Here is a 21,205-nt window from a genome sequence, read left to right as displayed (position 1 = left end):
TCTGCCATGAATACAATCTGGCCCTCTATTCTGTTATGCTTGGGTAAATCCTGATGCATTTTGGTCACAAGAGCAAAGGAAAGCTAGTATTAATATTTAGGTATACTTCCTTACTTAATTGGGTAAAGTTACAGGGCAAAATGGCAGTTTTCCATCCTGAGCAGGCCAGGTTGAAACAGGCAAAAGAGGATGTGTCCCATAATTCTTCTCAAAACAATTTGGGACAGTTTGTGGGGGTCAAATGGATGCATGTTTTAGAGACAGCCCCCCCACCCCCCAAAAAAACCTAGACTGGAGTCTGTCTTTATAATTTCCTAATTTATTGCAACCTTTTCCATTCATCACCCCACTGTCCTCCAATTCTATACACACAATCACTACATTCTGGATGTCTTTAGAACAAAAGCCATCGGGACAAATTATCTTATATAGGTCGCTATTAACAGGAAAAAAGCCCATCTGAATAATTTTGATGGTTGGTATACACTATAAGCTGGCAGTAACTTCAAGGATGAATTTGATGGTAGATTAACAGGAAGTCCTGTGGGTGATATACAGACCAGTGTATAAATTCCTATGTTACAACAATTTTACCATGTATTTATAATTTTACCATATATTCATAATTAAAGAGCTTTTTTATTGCACTTGCTGGAGGAACATTTACAGACTAGCCGAGGTCTATATACAGCTTCTGAAATGAGCTTTTGTAAAAAATATGGATGGGCTTATCCTAACTTGAGGCATTGCGTGTTGAAGCTGTCACCCTCTTTGACAGCTACAGCTTCAAGTAGAGCCTGTTTCTTTTGCATGCTGCGAGAAGACTCAAGTTCGTACATGGTTGTCAAATTGAAGAGAACGCTCTCATGGAGGTAGTGTTTAGGATCCTGCTGAACCATCCCTTCCAGCTGACGGAGGGAATCCTTCAGTTTTCCCAGATAAAGAAGACAAACAGCAGCATTGTTGTTAGCCTACGGAAAATAGATATATTAGGTTTCTTTATGAAATCCAAAGGAACCACTCTAGAGAACATGCAGCACACTTTAAATACTTTTTAAAAAAAATCCAAGCCTTGATTTTGGGACTTGGATGCTTTCTTTGTTGCCAGAGTTCCAACCATTACAACAGAGCTTGTTTTAGAGAGTTCAAGATGGATATGAGGAACATCACAATTTAAACTGGTTCCCCAACTGGATGCCCTCCAGTGACTAGCTGAGAATTCTGGGAATTTATATTTCAATCCATATGGAGGGTTCCAGATTGGAGAAGATTGAACTGTATATTACTTTGCATCATTTCAGTGAAGTTCACTAAACAAATTCTGATTGTGCTAAGTACTGATACTTACTATTACTTCAATGTGTACAATTCTCAACTTAAGACCGGCTCTTCAAAGCTAAGGCAGACCCTTAAATGCTACTTGTGATGTGGTCCCAAATTATGCAGCTGCAGTATCTTTGCAATTGTTTGTCCTTACAACCAACTGCAAGGATGCTGCAATGTCCCTCTACTTACCTTCCTGCCATCTCCCACACAGAGTCCCTGCAGGCCCTGAGTGTGGTCCACACTTCACCATGCTGCACACACCCCTCCTCACCCCCAAATCATCCATCAGGCACCTTTAGAAGATCTCTGGAGCTTGGGTTAGGGAAGAAGATCAAGCTGCTCCATTGCTAGACTGCATGGCATGGTTTTGAAGTGATTGCCATTTTCTGAGCAGCCACACAATTCAAAGTGGCTGCCCTGAAAATTGCAGCTACTTTCAGGACCACACCACACTGTCCAGCAACAGGGAGGCTCGCTTTCCTTCCCTAACACAAGCTCTGCAGCATTCTGCAGTGTTCTGGAGCTTGTGTCAGGGAAGCATGGTAAGCAAATCCATTGCTGGCCCCCATGGTGCAACTCTGGAAACGACCATTTTTTGAGAAGCTATAATTCAATGTGGCCAGAGGAGCGGGAACTGGAGTATGGCGTACCTCGGGGTGGGGGAGGCCTTGGGAGGGTCGGGACAGGACCTATGCTAGGTCTTCCAAGGCCTGCCTCAGGGCTCCTGAGGCACCCCATGCTTCTCTTAACCACATCAGGAAGAACAGGGATAGAGCATTGTAAATAAGGTGATCCACATGGGCACTTCATTTAATGGTTATTATGACCCATGGCAGCCTCCATTATGGTCGTTGGTCAAAGTCTACCTGTATATCCATACAGTATTATAAATCAGACACTAAAGGATAATTTACTTTTAAAGCTTACAAGCCATGGCTATTTTAACATTAAGGTTTCTTACCACAGAATTGGATGGATCAATCTTCAAAATTTCTGTGAAATATTTGTGAGCTTCTGCAAAGTTATTCTGACCAAGATGCAGAAATGCTCTAAAATATAGTAAGAGTAAGAAGAAGAGAGAATGTTTGTACACTTTCAGAACATGACTCAGTTATAGAAGGAAACTACATTCTTTTCTTTCATAGATAAGGATGTTCCCTCAGTTGATCTTCATAAATTAATCTAAATTATAACTTAGATGTCAGATTAAACAATGCAACATGAAGTATAGCACTGAATTCCAACTTATTGGAGTTCTTCAGCAGTTTCTGTTTCCTATATATTTTTTCCAATATGTATGTGGTCTTCACAATTTTAGATAAGCATTTAAAACATATTAAATGAATACACTTCAATAACTGTTTATTTTGTTCACAAACAAAAAGGGGATCCATGGAAGCTTCCAAAGGTTAGTGAGTTTAGCTAGTTTCTTTGATGTTGTATTCCAAGTGCAATCACCTATACTTACTGGAAGTGCTCCCAATAATGCTGTACAACTTTTCAGAAACTAGGAACAGAGGGAGAGAGGACTCGGAGTGAGGAAGGCCTCTTCCTCTAGTATGCATCAAATTTATCTAGTATGTATGACATTTTGCTGAGCATAACTCTAGATCCAATACATTCAATGTTCCACTGAGTTAAATGGTTTTTCTTAGTAATTATGTCTAAGTCTGCACTGCCACATTAATCTGTAAAGCTGATATAGAAATAAATTTGCATATAGTGGTCAAGAAGAAAACTTGTAATAAGGTATTTTTTTCAGGGTTACATATGTCATACAAATCTCATAGACTAGTAGGTGCCAATCAGCTTTTCTTCTGGCAGCTGAGGTTACATAAAAGATAAATGAAGAGAAAGGGGTATTCATTAGGGCCTCTTAATGTTTGTAGAACATACTTTGCAAAATCATGTCTAATATTAATTTGGCATTTATGTTGCCCACCTGTTCATTAAAACCATAATTTGGTTCTTCAGTCCATCCAATTTCTGAGCCACTTTTTCAACATCTTGAAAATACTTTTCAGCCATTTTAATGTCTCCAATCTGGATAGCACATAAATGGTTAATAACAGTTACTTTAATTACCAAAGCACAAGAGAGGCTCATCAATAGGTAGATCTTCACAAATATATTACTTTCAATACTAGGAGCAGAAGAAGAGAAAAATGTAACATACAGCAAATATAAATACCAATTCTAACCCATCAATACATAGCTAAAATTAGTGGTTTGGGTCAATATTGATTTTAGTTAACACACACACACACACACACACACAAGCTCTCAAAGTATGACAATGTGCAAATACTAGTAGCAACAGTGGAATATACTGATTCTCAGACCTATTTAGCTCTTGACTCACTCCAATCATATTAAATCTGAAATAGAAATTCTTTAGAAATAGCTCAGTAATGTTCAAGAAAATATTGCAAAGAACCAAAACTCAGATAAATGTGTTCACAGTTTTTAAAATAAATTTATTCTGACACAGAAGTGTCACGATGTATAGTTATTTAGCCCTTTTTATTTTCCAGTTAAGGCACATTGTCCCTACGGTATCTTGTTCCCAGTGCTGATAAAACAACCTTCCAGTTCTTATTCCAGGCATTTTATATAAAAGTTTATCGGTGGCCTCCATTCCTTCATTTATGAACACACTACTCTGAACTAAAAGCGGTTCTGATATTGCTACAACAAGAGCCATTTTCTACTAGACACAGGGAAGATCAGTTGCTTCAAAGTTCAGCAATATGAGAAAGGTTTGATGTCTGGCCAAAAGGCAGCAAGAACAAATCCACACTAAACGTCCAATTCAAATGGTCTATATCTGTGTGCATTCTAAATTTTCCATAGATTAAGTGAGGTGGTGATTTTCCTTCCTTCAAACATCTAGATCTCAATAGCTAATATATAGATGGATCAAGTTCTCCCAAAGGAAAGCAGGTGGAGTTTTAATTACCGTTGGCTCAGTGGCCTTTATAGAGGGTCAGAAAGAGAGCAGGAAAATAATTCCAATTTCCAGCACACTTTATTGTATGCAGTGAAAACAGGATATAAAAAGTGGCTCATTATGGGCTTCAGTTTTATTTGATTATTATTTTATCCTTGCTCAAGATGGGGCTTATTGCTCAAAAGAAAACAGCTTCTTGGTTATTTATTAAGGACTGCTGAGGACTTTGGGCAGTGCTAAACAGGCAGGAAACTCAAGAGTCTTTCCAAGTTTCCGGAAGCATGATTCTTGGGCTACATTCAGTTGAACACTTTAACTTTTGTATCTAGTCTCAAGATCTGATTGCTTTGGGAATATTACAAGAGGAGACTGTATCTGAATCTGTCTGCAGATTCCTTGGTCCTCCAGATGAAAGTTCTGTGCAGATGCACTTATCTCCTTTTGAATTTTCTGAATATTTCTGTATTTTTGCCACTGTTTTTCTCTGTGGGCCCTACTGACAAGAAGAGTCTGAATGAAAAATAGCAGCATATTTAATGCCTTTTTGGGGGGAGTCATCTATCATAGATTTTACCAATCTAAAAAAGCTTCATTCCCCCTTAGATTTTCATATTGGTTCTTAGACATAGACTTTGACCTGGCCACCCCAAATCCTGAATTTGTTCTTCATCTATTCTCTTACATTCCTTGTTTAACAACCATAATTGGGGCCAGCAACTCTGGGTAACATGGCTGCTAATAAGTGAGACACCACCACAACTTGTGATTTTACTGCCAGTTCTCCCTTTGACTCTGCTTGTTGGAAGCTGGCTGTGTGAAGTATGCAACTGGTGATCACGTGACTGGGATGCTGCGACCGTCATTAATGCCTGGTGGTTGCGAGTCACATGACTGCAGGAATGCTCTAATGGTTATAAGTGCAATGACTAGCCGTAAAGTTGCAGCACTGTCATAATATTGAATGATCACTAAACAAGGCGGTCATTAAGTGAGGTCTACCTGTATAGTCTTGCCTGCATATTTGAAATTACTTTCTCCCTACTATGCCCACTTGCACCATGGAGCAGTATATAAGACTAATTGCTCTTGCTAAGAGCTATTGCTACTTGCAGTTTTCTTTTTAACTGATGAGAAGATGGCCTGATATTCACCTGTAAAATACTGCGATACAAGGCAGAATTTATGATTCCTTTAGTGATGGCAAGTTAAGATAAAGAAGCCCAAATCATGGCACTATCACCTTAGTGCTTAATAGCTGGAATGAGAATCTTATTAGGAGCGTAGCATTTGGTTTCCATCTGATATAGTTCTACTTTTGATTCACCTGCCCATGGAACATTCCTTAAGAAGGTCAGAGGATTACATCCAGGTGCTTTTTAACAAATCTGAATGAGCATCAATATTCTCTTGTGAGCCATGATTTTGGCCTTCTATTCTTCCATCAAACTTTCTTTTACTGTTTTTGATTCTGGAACAGCCAAGGTAAGGATGGCCTGAATATCCCTGTTAGTTATTCTGGGGTTCTTTGTGATTCCTTTTGTGGAGCCCAACATTTTAGAACTGATTTTGTAATCTTTTCCAGGTGATAGGCATCAACTACAATATTTTGTAAGAAAGATGTTCGAAATATCTTTTCATTGGGACATATATTTCATTGTAACATCTGCATTGTGAGAACTTCACTGTGATGATGAGAGCTAATATTATGATATGTAGTGCAGAACAGGTCCACACCAACCCTGGCTGGCTAATAAAGTACATACTGTGCACACCTAGCCCTAGTTATTCCTTTAACTGAACATGGGTGAAGACCTTTTTATACTGGCAAATCACTTGTTGGATGAAATAAGTGAAACATGCACTAGTTGTCAAACTGTTTAGGGTAAACCTGGAGAATCATCACTGTCAAGAACTTATTTGGCAGTTGGCACCTACAAGAGAGGCTCTTGCATGGCCTTTTATCAGGCACAAATAAGACAGCCTTCCCTTTCCTTGCTCCCAAGCTATGGGATGTGTTCCCTGAGAGGATGAACTTAGGCCTCCATTCTCAAATAATTAAAAAATTAGTTAAAAACGGGGGTTTTCAACCAAGTTTTTAACAGTTACTTGATTTCATGCTAGTTTGATTTACATTTTTAATTTTTAGCGTTGACTTTTGTGTCAGAAAACTCAAAGTACATACCAGATTAGAAGGGCAAGATATAAATCTAACCAGCCAACCGACTAACCATTTCCTCTCTCTCCCTCCCAATTTCACAATTTTGCAGCATTTCTTGGGCTTCTCGGACTGCATGCAGACATGGCCTCCTGGCAAATAAGAGGGGGCTTCTGTGAGGCCATGATTCCAGTCCCTTTTGGAAAGCCCCAGGCTTTTCAAGTGCTATTGTTCAAGGTTATGTAAGCAAGCCAATGAGTTTCTTGGGCTTCGTCTTCAGTTCTATTGCACTGGAAGGAAAAGGTCCCACTCTGGCAGTAAAAACCACTAATTCAAGAATGTCCAATAATCTCTCTTCCCCCTCAAGGCCTCAGAGAAGAGCAAGAACTGTGAGGAAGACTGGAGTCTCTTCAGAGCCTGTTAACACTGTTCTATGAATTGGACGGACAGACTGTTCCTCGGAGGCATCAGTCTCCTTGCATCGTACCCAAGGTTGGGAATCTTGCCTTTCTGCAAACCAGCCTCTGATGGCTCTTAGTAGAGAAAGAGCGGAGTTGGAAATCTCGTCTTTTTTACTTGATGGATTGCAAGTCCGTATGGCAATGTAAGAGGACACAAGTGGTTTTTCCAAGAATGATTTGACAAATGTTTTAATATTCTGCCTGTGACAGGCTATTTTCAGTGTGAATCACCTAATGATAATATTCTTTTAATCAAAAAAAGACTGGGTTAGATTGATTCTTTAAAAAGAGTCATTTCTTTCAGCTGACTCCCTGCAATTGTCCTGATCCAAATGCTACAGATTCCTTAGGTGCACTTGCTATCTAACCCAGGCTGGATTTCATTCTTCATGGCTTGAGAGCAGGACACTTGGAAGACAACTTTCCTCTGCCCGGAACTCCTCAGCCTCAAGATCTCCTTCTGAATTTCCTGCTCAAGAACTTTCAAAGGAGGACTTTCTCATAGATCATATCTATCACTTATCTTAGTATCATTGTGATGCCAGGCCAAGTTCCTGTTCTGACCAAGGCTTCCTAGACCGTAACTACACACACATTTTAAAAACAAGACATTTTATTGCAATGCTGGGAATTGTTTTCATTCCCAGCCGGAATGAATGTCAAACAGTCCCCAGAGATAATCACCCACCTTTCTTTTCTGTGAAGTGCTGCCAATAACAGAAGTATCAAATGAACTAGAAAAAAAAACCAACCGAAGTACAAAGAGCTTCAAGAATGAATCTGAACCGAACGAACTATTTTGCTTCCTGCAAAGGTTTCATCATCTTTGCCTGACCTTTATACCTTATGGGAGGGGCAATCACCTCCCAGCCTTACTCCCAAGTTGCCCCTTTTGTTTCAGCTGCTCTCGCCTTCTAGCAGCTCTGCGCACATGCGCACTGGGAATAGGCTCCCCTGGGTCCTCTGCCTTGCTGCTGCCAGACTCCAAAGGCTCTGGAGGCAGCACCCCACTCCCAGATGGTGCTCGCCCCATCTCTTCATCGGATGCAGGACCTTTGTCCGAGTCCTCTCCAGACTCCCTGACTGATCTCCGTTGTTCCCCACTGTCCAATTCTGCTGCCGTCTGCACCGGCTGCCATCGAACCACAACAGTTCCTTTTTATTTTTCAAAGGCTTTAGTGTTGGGGTGTCAAACCTGCATTGTCATAGTGTCGTCCCGTGATGTATTGGGACTTCTCCCCCCTTTGCTAAACAGGGGCAGGGGCAGGGGCAGGGACAGCAAAGGATTCATTCAGCCCGTGGGCCACGAGTTTAACACTCCTGCTTTAATGCTTCACTCCAAAGTTATCCTTCATAACAGTTTTACAAACAGCTTTTATTACTAATGTATTCTGAGTGAGTTAATTTCTAATTGTCAGCCACCTCTCAGAATTTATTTCAAGCTATCCAATAGATATTATTCAGAATCAAATATTAAACTCTTCAATTTAGTTATAAAAGTGAGGAAACTCTGAAATATTGTATAAAAATATCTCGGGCCTTCCTGGGAGTCTCCAGTTGTGAAGAAACTGGGTTGTCCCATTTCATCTTCTACAAAGTGACTCAATTTCAGGGAAAACGTCTTGGGGGTTTATGGTCTGATTCAGTGTTACTCCATTTGTAATTGACTGATTCGGTGAACTGTCAGCATCAAGCTAAATATGGCCAACGTAAGGAGGGAAATTAAACATCCCTTCTTGTGTTTGTTATTGTGCTGCAAACAGAAATTTTATTTTGGTATTAAAGTCGCAGGGGAAGAAAACAAGAGAAGCGCAGATTTCACGCTGAAGACAAATGCAGCGCTGATCTTTTTAAAAGCACCAGTGCCACAGGAAATCAACAAATAATTTTTTCTATCAAAAAAGTTTACTACATTACAGAAATGGAAGCAGGCAAAGTGAGACAGCCCCTCAGGCAACCTATTGTTAGTATTTGCTTCTTACTGTACTTTTATACCAGGAGTGGAAGAAATGTTAAGGAGTTTCTTCCTTTATGCGAAAATAATTTGACCAGCTGTGTGAACTGCACACCTTGCCTTGATTAGATGATGTGGCTCGGGCTGCACGTTTCTAAGAGGGCAAAAGGGTCCTTTTCTTTCTCAAGGACCACTATAGAGAATTCGGCATTGCAATTTGGGGAATGAAAAGTTACTTTCATGAATTCCATAGAAAATGTGGAGTATTTATTACATCCCGCTCATCTTTCAGTATCTGTGTGTTTATAACTGAGTGGAAAATGTCAAATACCCTGCATCTTTTACGGAATAGGGAACAGCTAGTCTTCAAAACAATGCTCACCAGATAATTCAATGAGTTTACGGAGTCTGTTGTTTCAACTATTATGTTTTCATGCAATAATAACTGTCAGAATACCCGTTACATTTAAGTTGTAGATATTCTGGAATAGCAAGAAGTTAGGTGGACAAACCTAGGACATTCTCCCTGATCTGTTAGAGCATTCACCTCATATTTCATTCTAGACTTATTTGGTACTGATACAGTCATCCACTTTACATCTTTCATCTTTGTCATTATTTTTGTTTCAAAGAATGACACAATTCACACATCCAACTATCTAAAATTAGGGCACTTAAAAACCTTTCCTTGTGTTAATACTAATGTAATGGGGCTCAGCAGGATTTCACGTGGCGTTATTCAGAATCAGGTACATACCTGCAGGAAAATCCTTCCAATTCCACTCAACAGCTGAGGCTCCTGCTCTGGGCAATATTTCATGACGGTGTGATATGTCTCCACAGCAAGCACATAGTCCTAAGGGGTAAAGCAAGCACAAAGGGGGAGGGAGGCAAAGTCAACATTTATTCTTCTGTGCTCCATATACCTTAAAGTGAGAGAAGCTGCAGACATGCATGATAAAACAGATGGAAGTAGAAATCTTCAAAGTGGGAAGGACACTGTGCCTGAAAATATGACAAGATTTCCTATTTTCTTGGCACCTAGCAGAGGGAGCGGACACACAAGATGAGAGAGCCCCATGTGGGAGCGATGTTTCACTGCTTCTATTGCAGGAACACAGCACATAGGACAAAGCAGCCCCAAAGTCGAATCAAATTCAGGGAGGCTTCAGCAAGCAACAATTTTATATCTGCCAGGATCACAATAAGCATCCTTTGGATCTTTCCTTCCTCTCTCCCTCTCTCACAAAGACACACACACACACAGTATACACACAGGCACACAGGCACAAATTGTTTCTTATCATTCTGCATGGGAAGCAAACCTCTTGTGTGGTGCCAACTGCTCTGTCGGCCAGATTTCCAATGCTCTGAAAATTATTCATGCTGGGAAAATGGCCACAGCTTATGCGTTGCTTCATGAGGGAGCCGTCGCTATAGCTAAATGAAGGGAATTTCAAATGAGTTCAGCGGAGCCAGGATGGGGGTTCAGTCCCCATCTTTTGATTACTGTTCAATGCTTCTGAAGAAGGGTTTTTAAAAAGGGGGGGAAATTAGAAATGTTTATTTGTTCATCATATATAAGTTTCCTGATGGAAATATCTTGGTCTCCATTTAGATGTACATCTTCAAAAATTCAGTTAGAAAAAAAAAAAGAACAAAAATCAGTTCAGCGCAGGAAAATTAATTCTGCAAATGTGTTTTCAATATAAGAACACCAGTGAGGAAGCGGTATGATTGGGCTCCTATTGTTTCATTTTTATTTAGTGTGTTTCTAGTCGGACAAGTTCCTAAAACGCAGGCTGTCTTAGAATAAAACACCACAAAACAGGCACTGAGGAGAAATTAAAAACCAAATAGCCTGAATGGGAGCAAATACAGAGAAATTTTATGATAGAAAGGACTTCATAGTTCTGCACGCAGGCCTGGAGGTAACAATACCAGTGTGCCTCACCTGCTCCCTCCCTCCCTCTTGCCCCTCTCCCTCACACACTTCAGTTATTCCCAAAATTGTGTGACACCCTGGAAAGTCCAAATTCAGGTGTGGATTTCTGGCTAGCTGCGGTCGTAACAGACCTGGGAGGGGAAGGGAGGCTTCAAATGCGTTCTTGAGACACAGAAGCTCCATATGCAGTAAGGTGCCTCCTGCCATCTGTTCCTCTCTCCACATTTCTCCAACAGAGATGCCACCAGATGCAAAGCCCTAACACCTACTCCGCTTTCAAGCAGACTCACTAACTTTTCCACCGAAGCACTGACTACAGGGATGCTCCAACTGGGGGTGGAGGGGAGGGGGAGTATGAATTGTATGTGGACAAATCAATTAATGAAAATTACAAGTACAATCAGAATTTATTTCTTTATCTAAACCCTCCTTTACTGTATAAATAACTCAAGGCAGTGAACATACGTAATACTCATTCCTCCTCCTATTTCCCCCACAACAACAATCCTGTGAGGTGGGTTGTGCCTGGCTCAGAGTAATCCAGGCTAATGTCCCTCTTTTAAAAACAGGACAAAGGCAGCACCAAAGCTTTCTTTAAAATCCAGTTACAGTATTGATTGCCAGTCTTAAGGCCAAGGCAGTCATAACATTTTTTATTTGCCCACCCCTGCCCTCCTTACAGCCTGCGGAGTGGCAAGAGCCATTCTGTAGCCAGCAATTCCCCTGTAACATAATCGTATACAGATTAATGTTCTATGTCTCCTTTATAGTAGAAAGGTGAATCTAAATTAAAAGGAAGTAGTTAAGCACTAGCCTTATGTTTTACTAGAAGAGATCAAGTTTTAATTGGTTGATAACAAAGGCAAAGAGAGGTAGAAGGAGAACAAAACGGTTAGATGGCTACGAAAATTCATCTTTTGCTCTGGAGATCTCCTATTTCAGTGTTCAAACCCATGCGATTTGTTCACGCAATTGTTTTCCTAGTCTACACCACCATTATGACTAATGTGGAGTATATTTTTATAGAGTTATGAGCTAATTTTTATTTATGAATGTGATTATAGACAATAGCTTTTCTCATTTTAAGCTATAAGCCCTTTTATGTAAAATAAGCATAATCTCATTTCTGCATATCTCTCTATTTCCTGAAACCATGCTGTTGTCTTCGCTCTCTGCATCTATTTAAGTTATATGCTTCTGTTATACAGGTAGTCCTCATTTAGTGACTGCAATTGGTGCAGGAAATAGTCACTAAGTGAATGATGTGTCTCTGTGTATGTGTGTGTGTGTGTGGTGTGTGTGAGAGAGAGATGCTTCAAAGATGGATGGTTGCTGTCATCTCATTCAGCTAAAGTCCTTTCATACAGTGTCCTGTATGAAAGAATTAACACAATTCTTCCACATAGACTAGTGTCTAAGCTTCTGGACCTTGGGTTTTCTAATTCAATCTGCTTTTGGATTATGGATTTCCTGTCTGGCCACTCACAGAGGGTTGGATTAGGTAATCATACCTCTTCAGCCCTTATTCTTAACACTGGTACACCACAGGGTTGCGTTTGCGTGTTGAGTCCCTTACTCTATACTCTTTATGTGCATGACTGCATTCCCACTCATGCTAGTAATACTATTGCTAAATTTGAAGATGATACAACAATGGTGGGACTTATCTCGGGGGGAGAATTAGTTTGCCTACCGAGATAAGGTGGACCGGTTGCTTTCATGTTGTGGAGACAATAACTTGGTCCTCAACACCAATAAGACCAAGGAGCTTATAGTGGATTATAGAAGGAACGGATCAGGCATCCAGCCCTTGCTTATCAATGGAGACCGAGTGGAGCAAGTGGCCAGTTTTAAGCTTCTGGGTGTTACCCTAAAAGAGGACCTGACCTGGGGTGCTCACATTGCAGTCCTGGTCAAAAGGGCCCAGCAGAGATTATACTACCTGAGGCTTCTCAGAAAACAACAACTAAATGGAAAACTGCTGGTGACCTTCTACCGCTGCACCACAGAGAGGATCTTAACATACTGCACCTCTGTATGGTTTGCCAATTGCACAGTGGCAGATAGGAAAGCACTCCAGAGGGTTAATGTCATTGCCCAGAAGATCATGGGTTGCCCTCTCCCCTCTTTGGAAGAGCTTTATAGCTCCTGCTGCCTTAAGAAAGTTCAAAACATTCTCAAAGATCCATCTTATCCTGGGCACCCTTTTTTTTACCATCTGGCAGATGGTACAGAATAATAAAAACAAGGACAAATAGGCTGAAAAATAGCTTCTATCCCAGGGAAGTAGCTCTTTTGGATTCTGTATCGTGCAGTGTTAGTGTGGTGTCAGGGGTTTCTGGTTCAATGTGTGAAGGGTGAAGGATGGATGTTTGTGTTTATTTTCATGGTCATGATGTGCACTGAAGATGGTGTTTGATTTTGTTATATGAGGTGCAATGACAATAAAGTAAAGTAAACTAAACTGTGCCTGTCCCATTTTTCCCGTTTTGTCTCCTTGCAGGACAGAGAAATTACTTAAACAAACTATCTCCTTTTGAGCTGCTTTGCTCCCCAGGGCAGTGCTAACTTTAAATTAATCTCAGCTCTATGAACTTAAATTAGAACCTTCCAGACAGTTCACACAGAAACTGACCAGATCGTAATTAATTTCACACAGAAGGCTATTGTTGTCATAAATGTGTGCATTGATCGTAAAATTGATTTTTTATTATCATTTCTTACTGTTGCATTTGTAAATGGACACTATCTGAGTAGTTGCTAAATGAGGACTACCTGTATTAGAGTTCATAATTAATCAGTAGAAAGTAATATATTTTGATTCAATCAAAATATCTGGTCAAGCACCAAATATTGAACAACTAGTTAAATGTTACCTGAATAGCATGTCAATTAATTGACCATATAACTACCTTGAAAATCATATTCATGGTGTCTCCATCAATGGCTTTTATTACCAGAGATTAGCTAGAGATATTGTATGGGGTGGCACAAGTCTCAAGTCCTCTTAGTGCTAAGAATTGGAAAAAATTATGATTACATTTCAGATTGCACAAAGTTGAGTCTGATACCTAAACACCACAGGTGAGAAATAAAACTCAAAACAATCTTAGTAGGTTTAAGAAATGGGCTGAAAATAACCAAATGAAGTCTAGCAGACAAATCAGTAGTTCTTCATTTAAGAAAGGAGAATCAAACTTATAGGCCAATGGGACAATATTTGGTTTGATAATATCACATATAAAAATATTTTTGAACAATAATTGACTGCAGGGAATGAATCAAAATGTGCTTGCAAAACAGACCCGATTTTAGGTGGAATCAACTAAAATATAACTTTCAAATCGTGATGGGGAATTGCACAGCTTTCTTCTTTGATCAGACTCTAGTTCAAATACAGTGTCCAGCTCTGGCCACCATGTCTGATGAAAGAATCAAACGACAGGGAACATGTTTTGAGAAGGGCTAACAAAGATGATAGGAGATGAGAGAGATGAGAGAGAAGGAAGCAGCTGGATAGCTTTTGCTTTGAAGAAAAGGCATCTGAGGAAGGGGATATGATAGCATCCTTCAAATATGTGAAAGGATGTCATGCAAAACACCAACCCATTTTCTTTTCTTCTAGAGTTTAAGACACAGAGTGATGAATTTGCATTCCTGGAAAGCAGATTCTGACCAACAGAAAGAAAAAAAAATGTCCTATATCAGTAAGAGCAGCTTGACATCCGAACCCATAGAGGTTGAGAAACCAATGGCCTAAATCAGGGGTCTCCAACCTTGGCAACTTTAAGCCTGGCGGACTTCAACTCCCAGAATTCCCCAGCCAGCTGACTGAGGAATTCTGGGAGTTGAAGTCCGCCAGGCTTAAAGTTGCCGAGATTCGAGACCCCTGGCCTAAATGACTCCTACCAATGCAGATCAGTGCCCAATTAATCAGAAATGCATCTTTCACTCATTGTATTCCTTATTCTTAGTAATCTACTTGCATTTTTGGTTAGAAAGAAATTGATTTCCCAATTCATAATAATGCAATTATATGCTATGTCTTTTGGGGAGGGGAAGGGAAGGAGGGCTGTCACTAGATGGCAGCATAGTGCATTTTACAGCAATTCCAGAAGAAATCTAATTTATTCATGACACGTTAAATTACAGCTGACAACTAAATGACTTCTTTGGAAGAAATATGGAATATAAAAGCTGCACCAAATTCTTGTAAATATATACTCCTAATTATTGGTACTTGTCTGATTTCAAGTCTTATTGACATGAAAATACTGTTTTATAGGCATTCTAGACACTGTTAATGTTAATTAACATTAACTTGATTATCAAGCTATTTTTAAAATGTAAAAAAAATGCAAGCAAATATTTTCTGCCGTTATATAGGGCCTATCATTTATGCAGATAACATTAATTTTTACAGAAGTGCATCTTGTATTATTGTAAGTAACTTTGCAAACTACGTCACATGATTAGACAGTTATAATTTACAAAAACTTTTCAACCAACTGAACAGATTCCTTAAGAATAAGAAATGGAGACTCCTTTTCTCCCCAACATCCACACCCTTCAGATGTGATCTAAATTTAATCTAGAGCAGGGCTGGTCAAACTCCGCAGCATCACGGCTGTGTCACAGCGGCATCATGTGATGTTTCCAGAATTTTTTTCCCCTTCGCTAAACCAGGCGTGGGTGTGGCCAGTGTGTGACACATCCAGCTTGTGGGCCAGGAGTTTGCCAGCCCTGACCTAGAGAGTGGCAGTTGCAGAAGAAGTGATGGGAAGTCAGGAGGGAGAAGTCTACTCATTAGATACTTGATTCAGGGAAAGGATAGTATATTCCAGTAGGTACTCAGCATCAGTAGTAGTAACAGAGGCAGGTCCCAATTCATACGACACCAAAGCAACAGCTACAAATCGTATTTCCACCGGGCTTATGTTTCCTACCATGATGAAGATACATTTGCAGAGAATTTACAATACTGAAAGTACCTTTACTGCAACTTCAGATGATGTTGGAATATTGCCAACCCATCTCCCCTCAGTCCCTCACATTTACTCTTCTGAAGTTAAAGAAATGTTTTGTGAGCTGTCAAAGGGAATGTGAAAGGCCTAAATAAAACAACAACAACAAGGGTACAGTTCCCTGAATTATGTCGATGCCTCAACTTTCTCTTTTGAATGTACCAGGTGAACTTTTTACTTGGTGGAAAGACTGAATGGAAAGTAACTCCAAGTTGTGAAATGCAATCAGCGATATCTAAAGAAAGTTGTAGGGAAACTAAAAAAAAAAAAAGTTTAACCACTTGAACATTATGTAAACAAAGCAGAAATCTAGATTCATAAAATGGTTTTAGAATTCTGTGTTTAGAGATGTCCTTTTTTTATTAAAGTCAAGATTGCATTTGGATACAAAGGTTGAGCTGTGGTGATAGAACAAGCAAACAAACAAAACAAAAAAATTCTACACAGGGGGAAAAACATGTCCAGCTGCTACTAAAGAGAGATGCTATAAGAAAATTAAATACAAAGAAAAAGAACTTATTCTGAAATCTGTGCATTTCAGAGCAACTTTTTTCACACCTTAAAATTCCTAATTCCAACTATTCAAGGAAACCTTTTTGTTGAAAATTGTCCCTTCCTAACTTACTTTGCTAAAGCAACTTTTATCAATATATACTATCTAATCTCTCCAACTATCTATTCTCCAAATTAGTTGGGATGGTATCTCCCAAGATTCCTACACAGCTGAAAATTCCAGGGGCTGTAACTCAACCCTATTTGCAGGGAGAAGCGGTTGACCTTTGAAATACCATTGTTGGGGCCAATATGCAGACTGTGTAAAATGTTTAGAGAGGGCTGTAAAGCGGTATATAAGTCTAAGTACTATTGCTATGTTTGTCAAATATAATAGAATTTTATCCGAAGATATATAGCAACTACTCCTCTGTGATGGATACTATAGATCTGAAGACTACTGATAGGTTTAGACAACTTGCTGAATAGAGCAAAGTCTATTCTGTGGCTACCAGAGTATGAAAATTTTCATAGTTTATTGAGGGTTGTTAGAAATAATAGTGCATTCCAAGGAAAATGTTCAAATATTTGCATTAAAATAGAAACACGAGGCTACTAGCCATAAAATTCTACTGAAAAATAGTTTTTGACCTGTCAATTATTGGTTTGAAATACAGCTTAAGGAAACAATTCCATGCAGCAAACTGTTTGTGGACAACATGGCCAACTTGTTGCGGCCAACTCGCCATGGCGAACTTGCCAAGGGACAACTTGCGCACAGCCAACTCACTGAGGGACAACTTGTTGTGGGACAATTCAAACAATCCATTATTTAAAATAATTTAAAAATTATTTTAATTTTTGCCATTCCCATTTCATTTTGTGTTGTAACGACGAGGCAGTCGAGTTGTTTGATCATGAACAACTGAATCATGATGATCTTTATTGGAGTCTAGTCTTGCATTTATACACATTTTTAATTATCCTCCATCATTGGTTAACTTTGGTTACTGCTTCACTTTCGTTACTGTTTAGCACAGTAATCCATACAATTAATTACCTCTAGTTAAAGTCTAACATATGTTTACTTCCTCTCTCTAATCCTCCTTTAGATTAGTGACTTTGTTTACCTAAGTTGTATTTGCTTGGAAACATTCTTTATCTGAGGTTTGCCATCCGAGACTGGAACATTCCTGCAATTACAACTCTACAATTTTGTCTCTCCTTTGGCATCTTTTCCTTACTGATTCTCTCTTTTGGCATCTTTTCATTAATATCTTCAATATTAGTATAATTCTTGACCTGCAGTGAATAGTCTCATGGCGAGTTAGCTACGGCAAGTTGGCCACAGCAAGTTGTCCCAGATATGGGAACTGACTGTGAATGCACTTCCCAGAGATGCATTTTTTTTCTTTTTGGCAATTTGCAATGGTATGCTTGAATACATTAGAAATATATACAGAATTCCTCTTCATAAATAATTTGTTACTCTGTGTAAGCTCCATATCACAGTGGCAATCACTTCGTTATATGCTTCTTAACATACAAAATAGATTACAGCTAAGCTCAAAGATCACAAAGGCCTACTGCATAGTAGTGCTCTTTCTAAGTGATAGTATGTCATCTGGTAATTATATTACTGTTTGCATACATGAGCCATCTTATCAATTGCCAATTAAACATGTGTAAGAAGAAACCCAAACAATACGATTTGCAAAATTATATTAGCTAAATACAGTATTTTTATACTTCTTGTGATTGCTGCTAATCTTGGAGTATACTGACAGCATAAAACGGTTATAAAGAAATAGAGCTGTATATGGCATTTTAGATTTAGCTCCTCAAAGATGTTCTGAATGTGCATGTAGTCCTCTCTGCAACTCTTTAAAGTAGCTGCATCTTTTCCCAAGATTGTGAGCCAGACAAAGATCCAGATGCTTGAAAGAGATGTAGAAAAGGACTATGTCTGTTCTTTCAAGCAGCTTTTTGGACTCAAATCTGAAGTGCTGAACAGTCCTAGAATTTCATCTTCCCACTGTTCTGTGAAGGAAATCTGCATAAATTGACAGATGGGAAGAAAAATGCTTCTCTGAACTGATTCGAAAGCCTCAACTCCCTCCAGGCAAGAATCAGAAATGCAGCAGAGAAAAGGAAGCAAAGGCTGACAGCATGCTCATTCATCTATATCTTGGAGGAAATTCACAACAAATCAAGTTTATTCTTCCAAAATGACACTAGCCATGCAAAAGGGAACTGAAAAGTCGGGAAGATTCTGAATGGTAGCACTGGTCAAATGCAGCTTTTTTCTTCTTCAGCTACTCCCCCAAGAAAAGTCTCATTATGAATTTTTGAGCTGGTCCGTAGTCCTTTATTAAATTAAGACACTGACCTTAGTAGGGCATCTGCACAAATTAAATGAGGGGAATATTAATTCACCTGGAGACTAATTTTTACTCCTGCAAGAGAAACTACGAACATTCACAGAGATTTCAGTTGACATTTACTCAACCTCATAGAGATCCTATAGATTGCAGAATGACCCGGTTTAGCTTGGGACTTGACAATGGAGACCAGTGCTAGTACCACAGAGACAAGTAAAAAGAAAAGAAGAAGGAAACGGTTCTGGAGATTTGGGGCAAAACTGAGTTGGGAAACAGTCCTCGTGTATATTATCTGTTGTCCTCGTTGTATTATTAGCAACCAAACATTTCTGTGCTTTGGAGCATTTCTAAAACAGGACAGGTATTGCTGCACTTTCTTTTCCAACGGCAGCAGAAAGGAAATGGAGATGCTGCAGGATATGCACATATTAGGCTCCACCACGTCTGAACCTGAAATCAATGACAGCGTGAATGTCTGCAGCACAAACGATATTAGAACGCAATTCGAATAACGGGTGCCACTAGTTTTAGGATGTTATCTGGATACAAGGGATGTGATGATCCTGCTACAGTTTGAATCAACGTGTTCCTGATTCGAAACCTTTTCTTATTAGCTGGCTTCCACCTCTTGCCAACAAATACACAAAAGCCAAACAAAACTGTGGCAGCCTGGAAACCCAGCCGTTTTGTGTTGCTGGTTCTCTTGCCTCCGAAATGATTTCGGCAGGGACCTCCAGCTATGCCCCACACGACCGCAAATGGCAATCTACCTTCTCTTTTCTGCCTCTCTTGACATTCTACTCGAGTATATGTGGTAAATCTGCAGCAAGAGCACCCACCTACCTTCATCATTAGCAGGCAGTTTGCCGTGGAGTACATCACCCGGCCCAGACGTGACCTCCACAGCTGAACAGAGGCTGTAAAATGAGAGCAGCTTGTGAATGTGCACAAATAAATTAGAAGCTCTTTCCCTAGCCATCAATTATCGGTCATATGTATTCCAACTGAAATGATTTCGCCTCGTTAACATCACCACATTTTGAGCACAGTGTTTCTAACATTCTGCCATGTTGCTCTGAAAAACCTGCACCCACTCAGGAGAGAGAGAGAGAGAGAGAGAGAGAGAGAGAGAGAGAGGCTTGATTGGGGGAAAGGAACAGACTGTCTGAATAAATGAAGCATAGTATAAAGCTGGGAAACAACCTCTCCACTTTGAGCTCTGGCAATTCGGCAAGGAAGCAATCATTTAAGAGAACAAAAGGCAGGGAGGAAGACAGAGAGAGAGAGAGGGAGAGAGAGGGGGGAGGGAGAGAGGGAGAGAAAGTGTGTGTGTGTGAGAGAGAGAGAGAGGGAGGGACAGACGGGGAGAGAGAGAGAGAGAGAGAGAAGGCATACACTGAGTCATTAATTAGGACTACTGATGAGCAATCATCTGATTTAAGCCATTAAACGTACACCCTTCTGCTTCCCTTACTGACCGATGCTGAAAAATCAAAACAAGAAACACGACTTCGTTTTGGCAAGCAGCACGAGGGTTTCAGGACTCTCTTGGTCTGGGGGATCTTGCACTGACTTATCGGGCTTAGGAGCCTGGAAAAATCTGCCAAGCTTCTCTGCCACTCCTACGCTACTGAAGCTCCCGGGGTTTCAAGGCTGCTGCCTGTAGCACCAGCCAATTTCTCACTCCCTTAGTCTAGAGGCTGGCTCCTCATGTGAGAGAACACATGGCTCATGAAGATCTTGCCCAGCTTAAAGGGATCAGGGGTTGCACTGCCAGGAAAAGGTGCTTATTATGTTGCAAAATGAACACTATGATAAAAGGGATTTTAACACGGCCAGGGTTCCAATTCTTAGGTGCCCTTAGGAAATTCCACTGATTTCAGTGAAATTTGCTTTTTAAAATTAATATACAGAATCAGATCCCAAATCTGATTTCTTTCAGAGTTGGTAATGATATCTTATAATAATATAATATAATATTATAATAATTATTATAAGATTATTATAATAATCTTATAATAATGACCTTGGTCTTGTCTGTTATCACGGTACTGGATTGAAAAAGGGCTGTGGAAAAAAATAGCTAGAACTGCAGTGAAACAAGCATCACTTTTTGTTTGGCCCGATGTGGAATATTTTGTTATTTGCTTTACAAACCTTTTTTATATATATGTTATCCAAGACTAGCAGAAATTCTGATTGATTCAAAAGTACACTTTACCTTTAGAGTTCATGTAAATATGGACAATTTTGAAAATATATTCTCCAATGTACTGGTAAGCAACAATTTCAAACACTACAATGTCTTCTGCCCAATCACACTGCAAAACAAACAAGCGAACTGCAAACCAATAGAAATGCAGACCTCTGCTCCTGCCTCTACAGAAGTCACCAAGATTAACACTGGTGGGAGTTGCATAAAGGAAGTACAAAGCATATTTTTTTAGCACAGCAAACCTTTAGGATGTGTGATAATAATTGGAAAAGCTCTATGTCATCACAAATTAGTAAAATGTA

At 39.7% G+C, this 21,205-nt stretch overlaps 1 protein-coding gene across 4 annotated transcripts in view; it reads right to left on the bottom strand.

The window, feature by feature from the left end:
• Positions 1-299: 299 nt before the first annotated feature.
• The window catches only part of TRAPPC12 (trafficking protein particle complex subunit 12), a 75,598-nt gene continuing 54,692 nt past the window's right edge, over positions 300-21,205 (bottom strand). For 3 of the 4 annotated variants that reach the window (XM_087916754.1, XM_026695239.2, XM_026695240.2), the window contains 5 exons: positions 19,532-19,605; positions 9,604-9,702; positions 3,269-3,369; positions 2,288-2,375; positions 300-971 (listed from right to left, as the gene is read on the bottom strand). In XM_087916754.1, coding sequence (XP_087772880.1) covers positions 729-971; positions 2,288-2,375; positions 3,269-3,369; positions 9,604-9,702; positions 19,532-19,605 — 605 coding nt within the window. In that variant the 3' untranslated portion in view covers positions 300-728. The remainder of the gene's footprint in view (positions 972-2,287; positions 2,376-3,268; positions 3,370-9,603; positions 9,703-19,531; positions 19,606-21,205) is intronic. The other variant, XR_015740164.1, reaches the window with a different exon arrangement.

The sequence above is a fragment of the Pseudonaja textilis genome, chromosome 1 (assembly GCF_049901715.1).
Source record: "Pseudonaja textilis isolate UNSWEBS1 chromosome 1, rPseTex1.2, whole genome shotgun sequence".
Classification (NCBI taxonomy): domain Eukaryota; kingdom Metazoa; phylum Chordata; class Lepidosauria; order Squamata; family Elapidae; genus Pseudonaja; species Pseudonaja textilis.
Note: the sequence above shows the minus strand (reverse complement) of the source record. Positions and strands in the feature narration are given on the sequence as shown.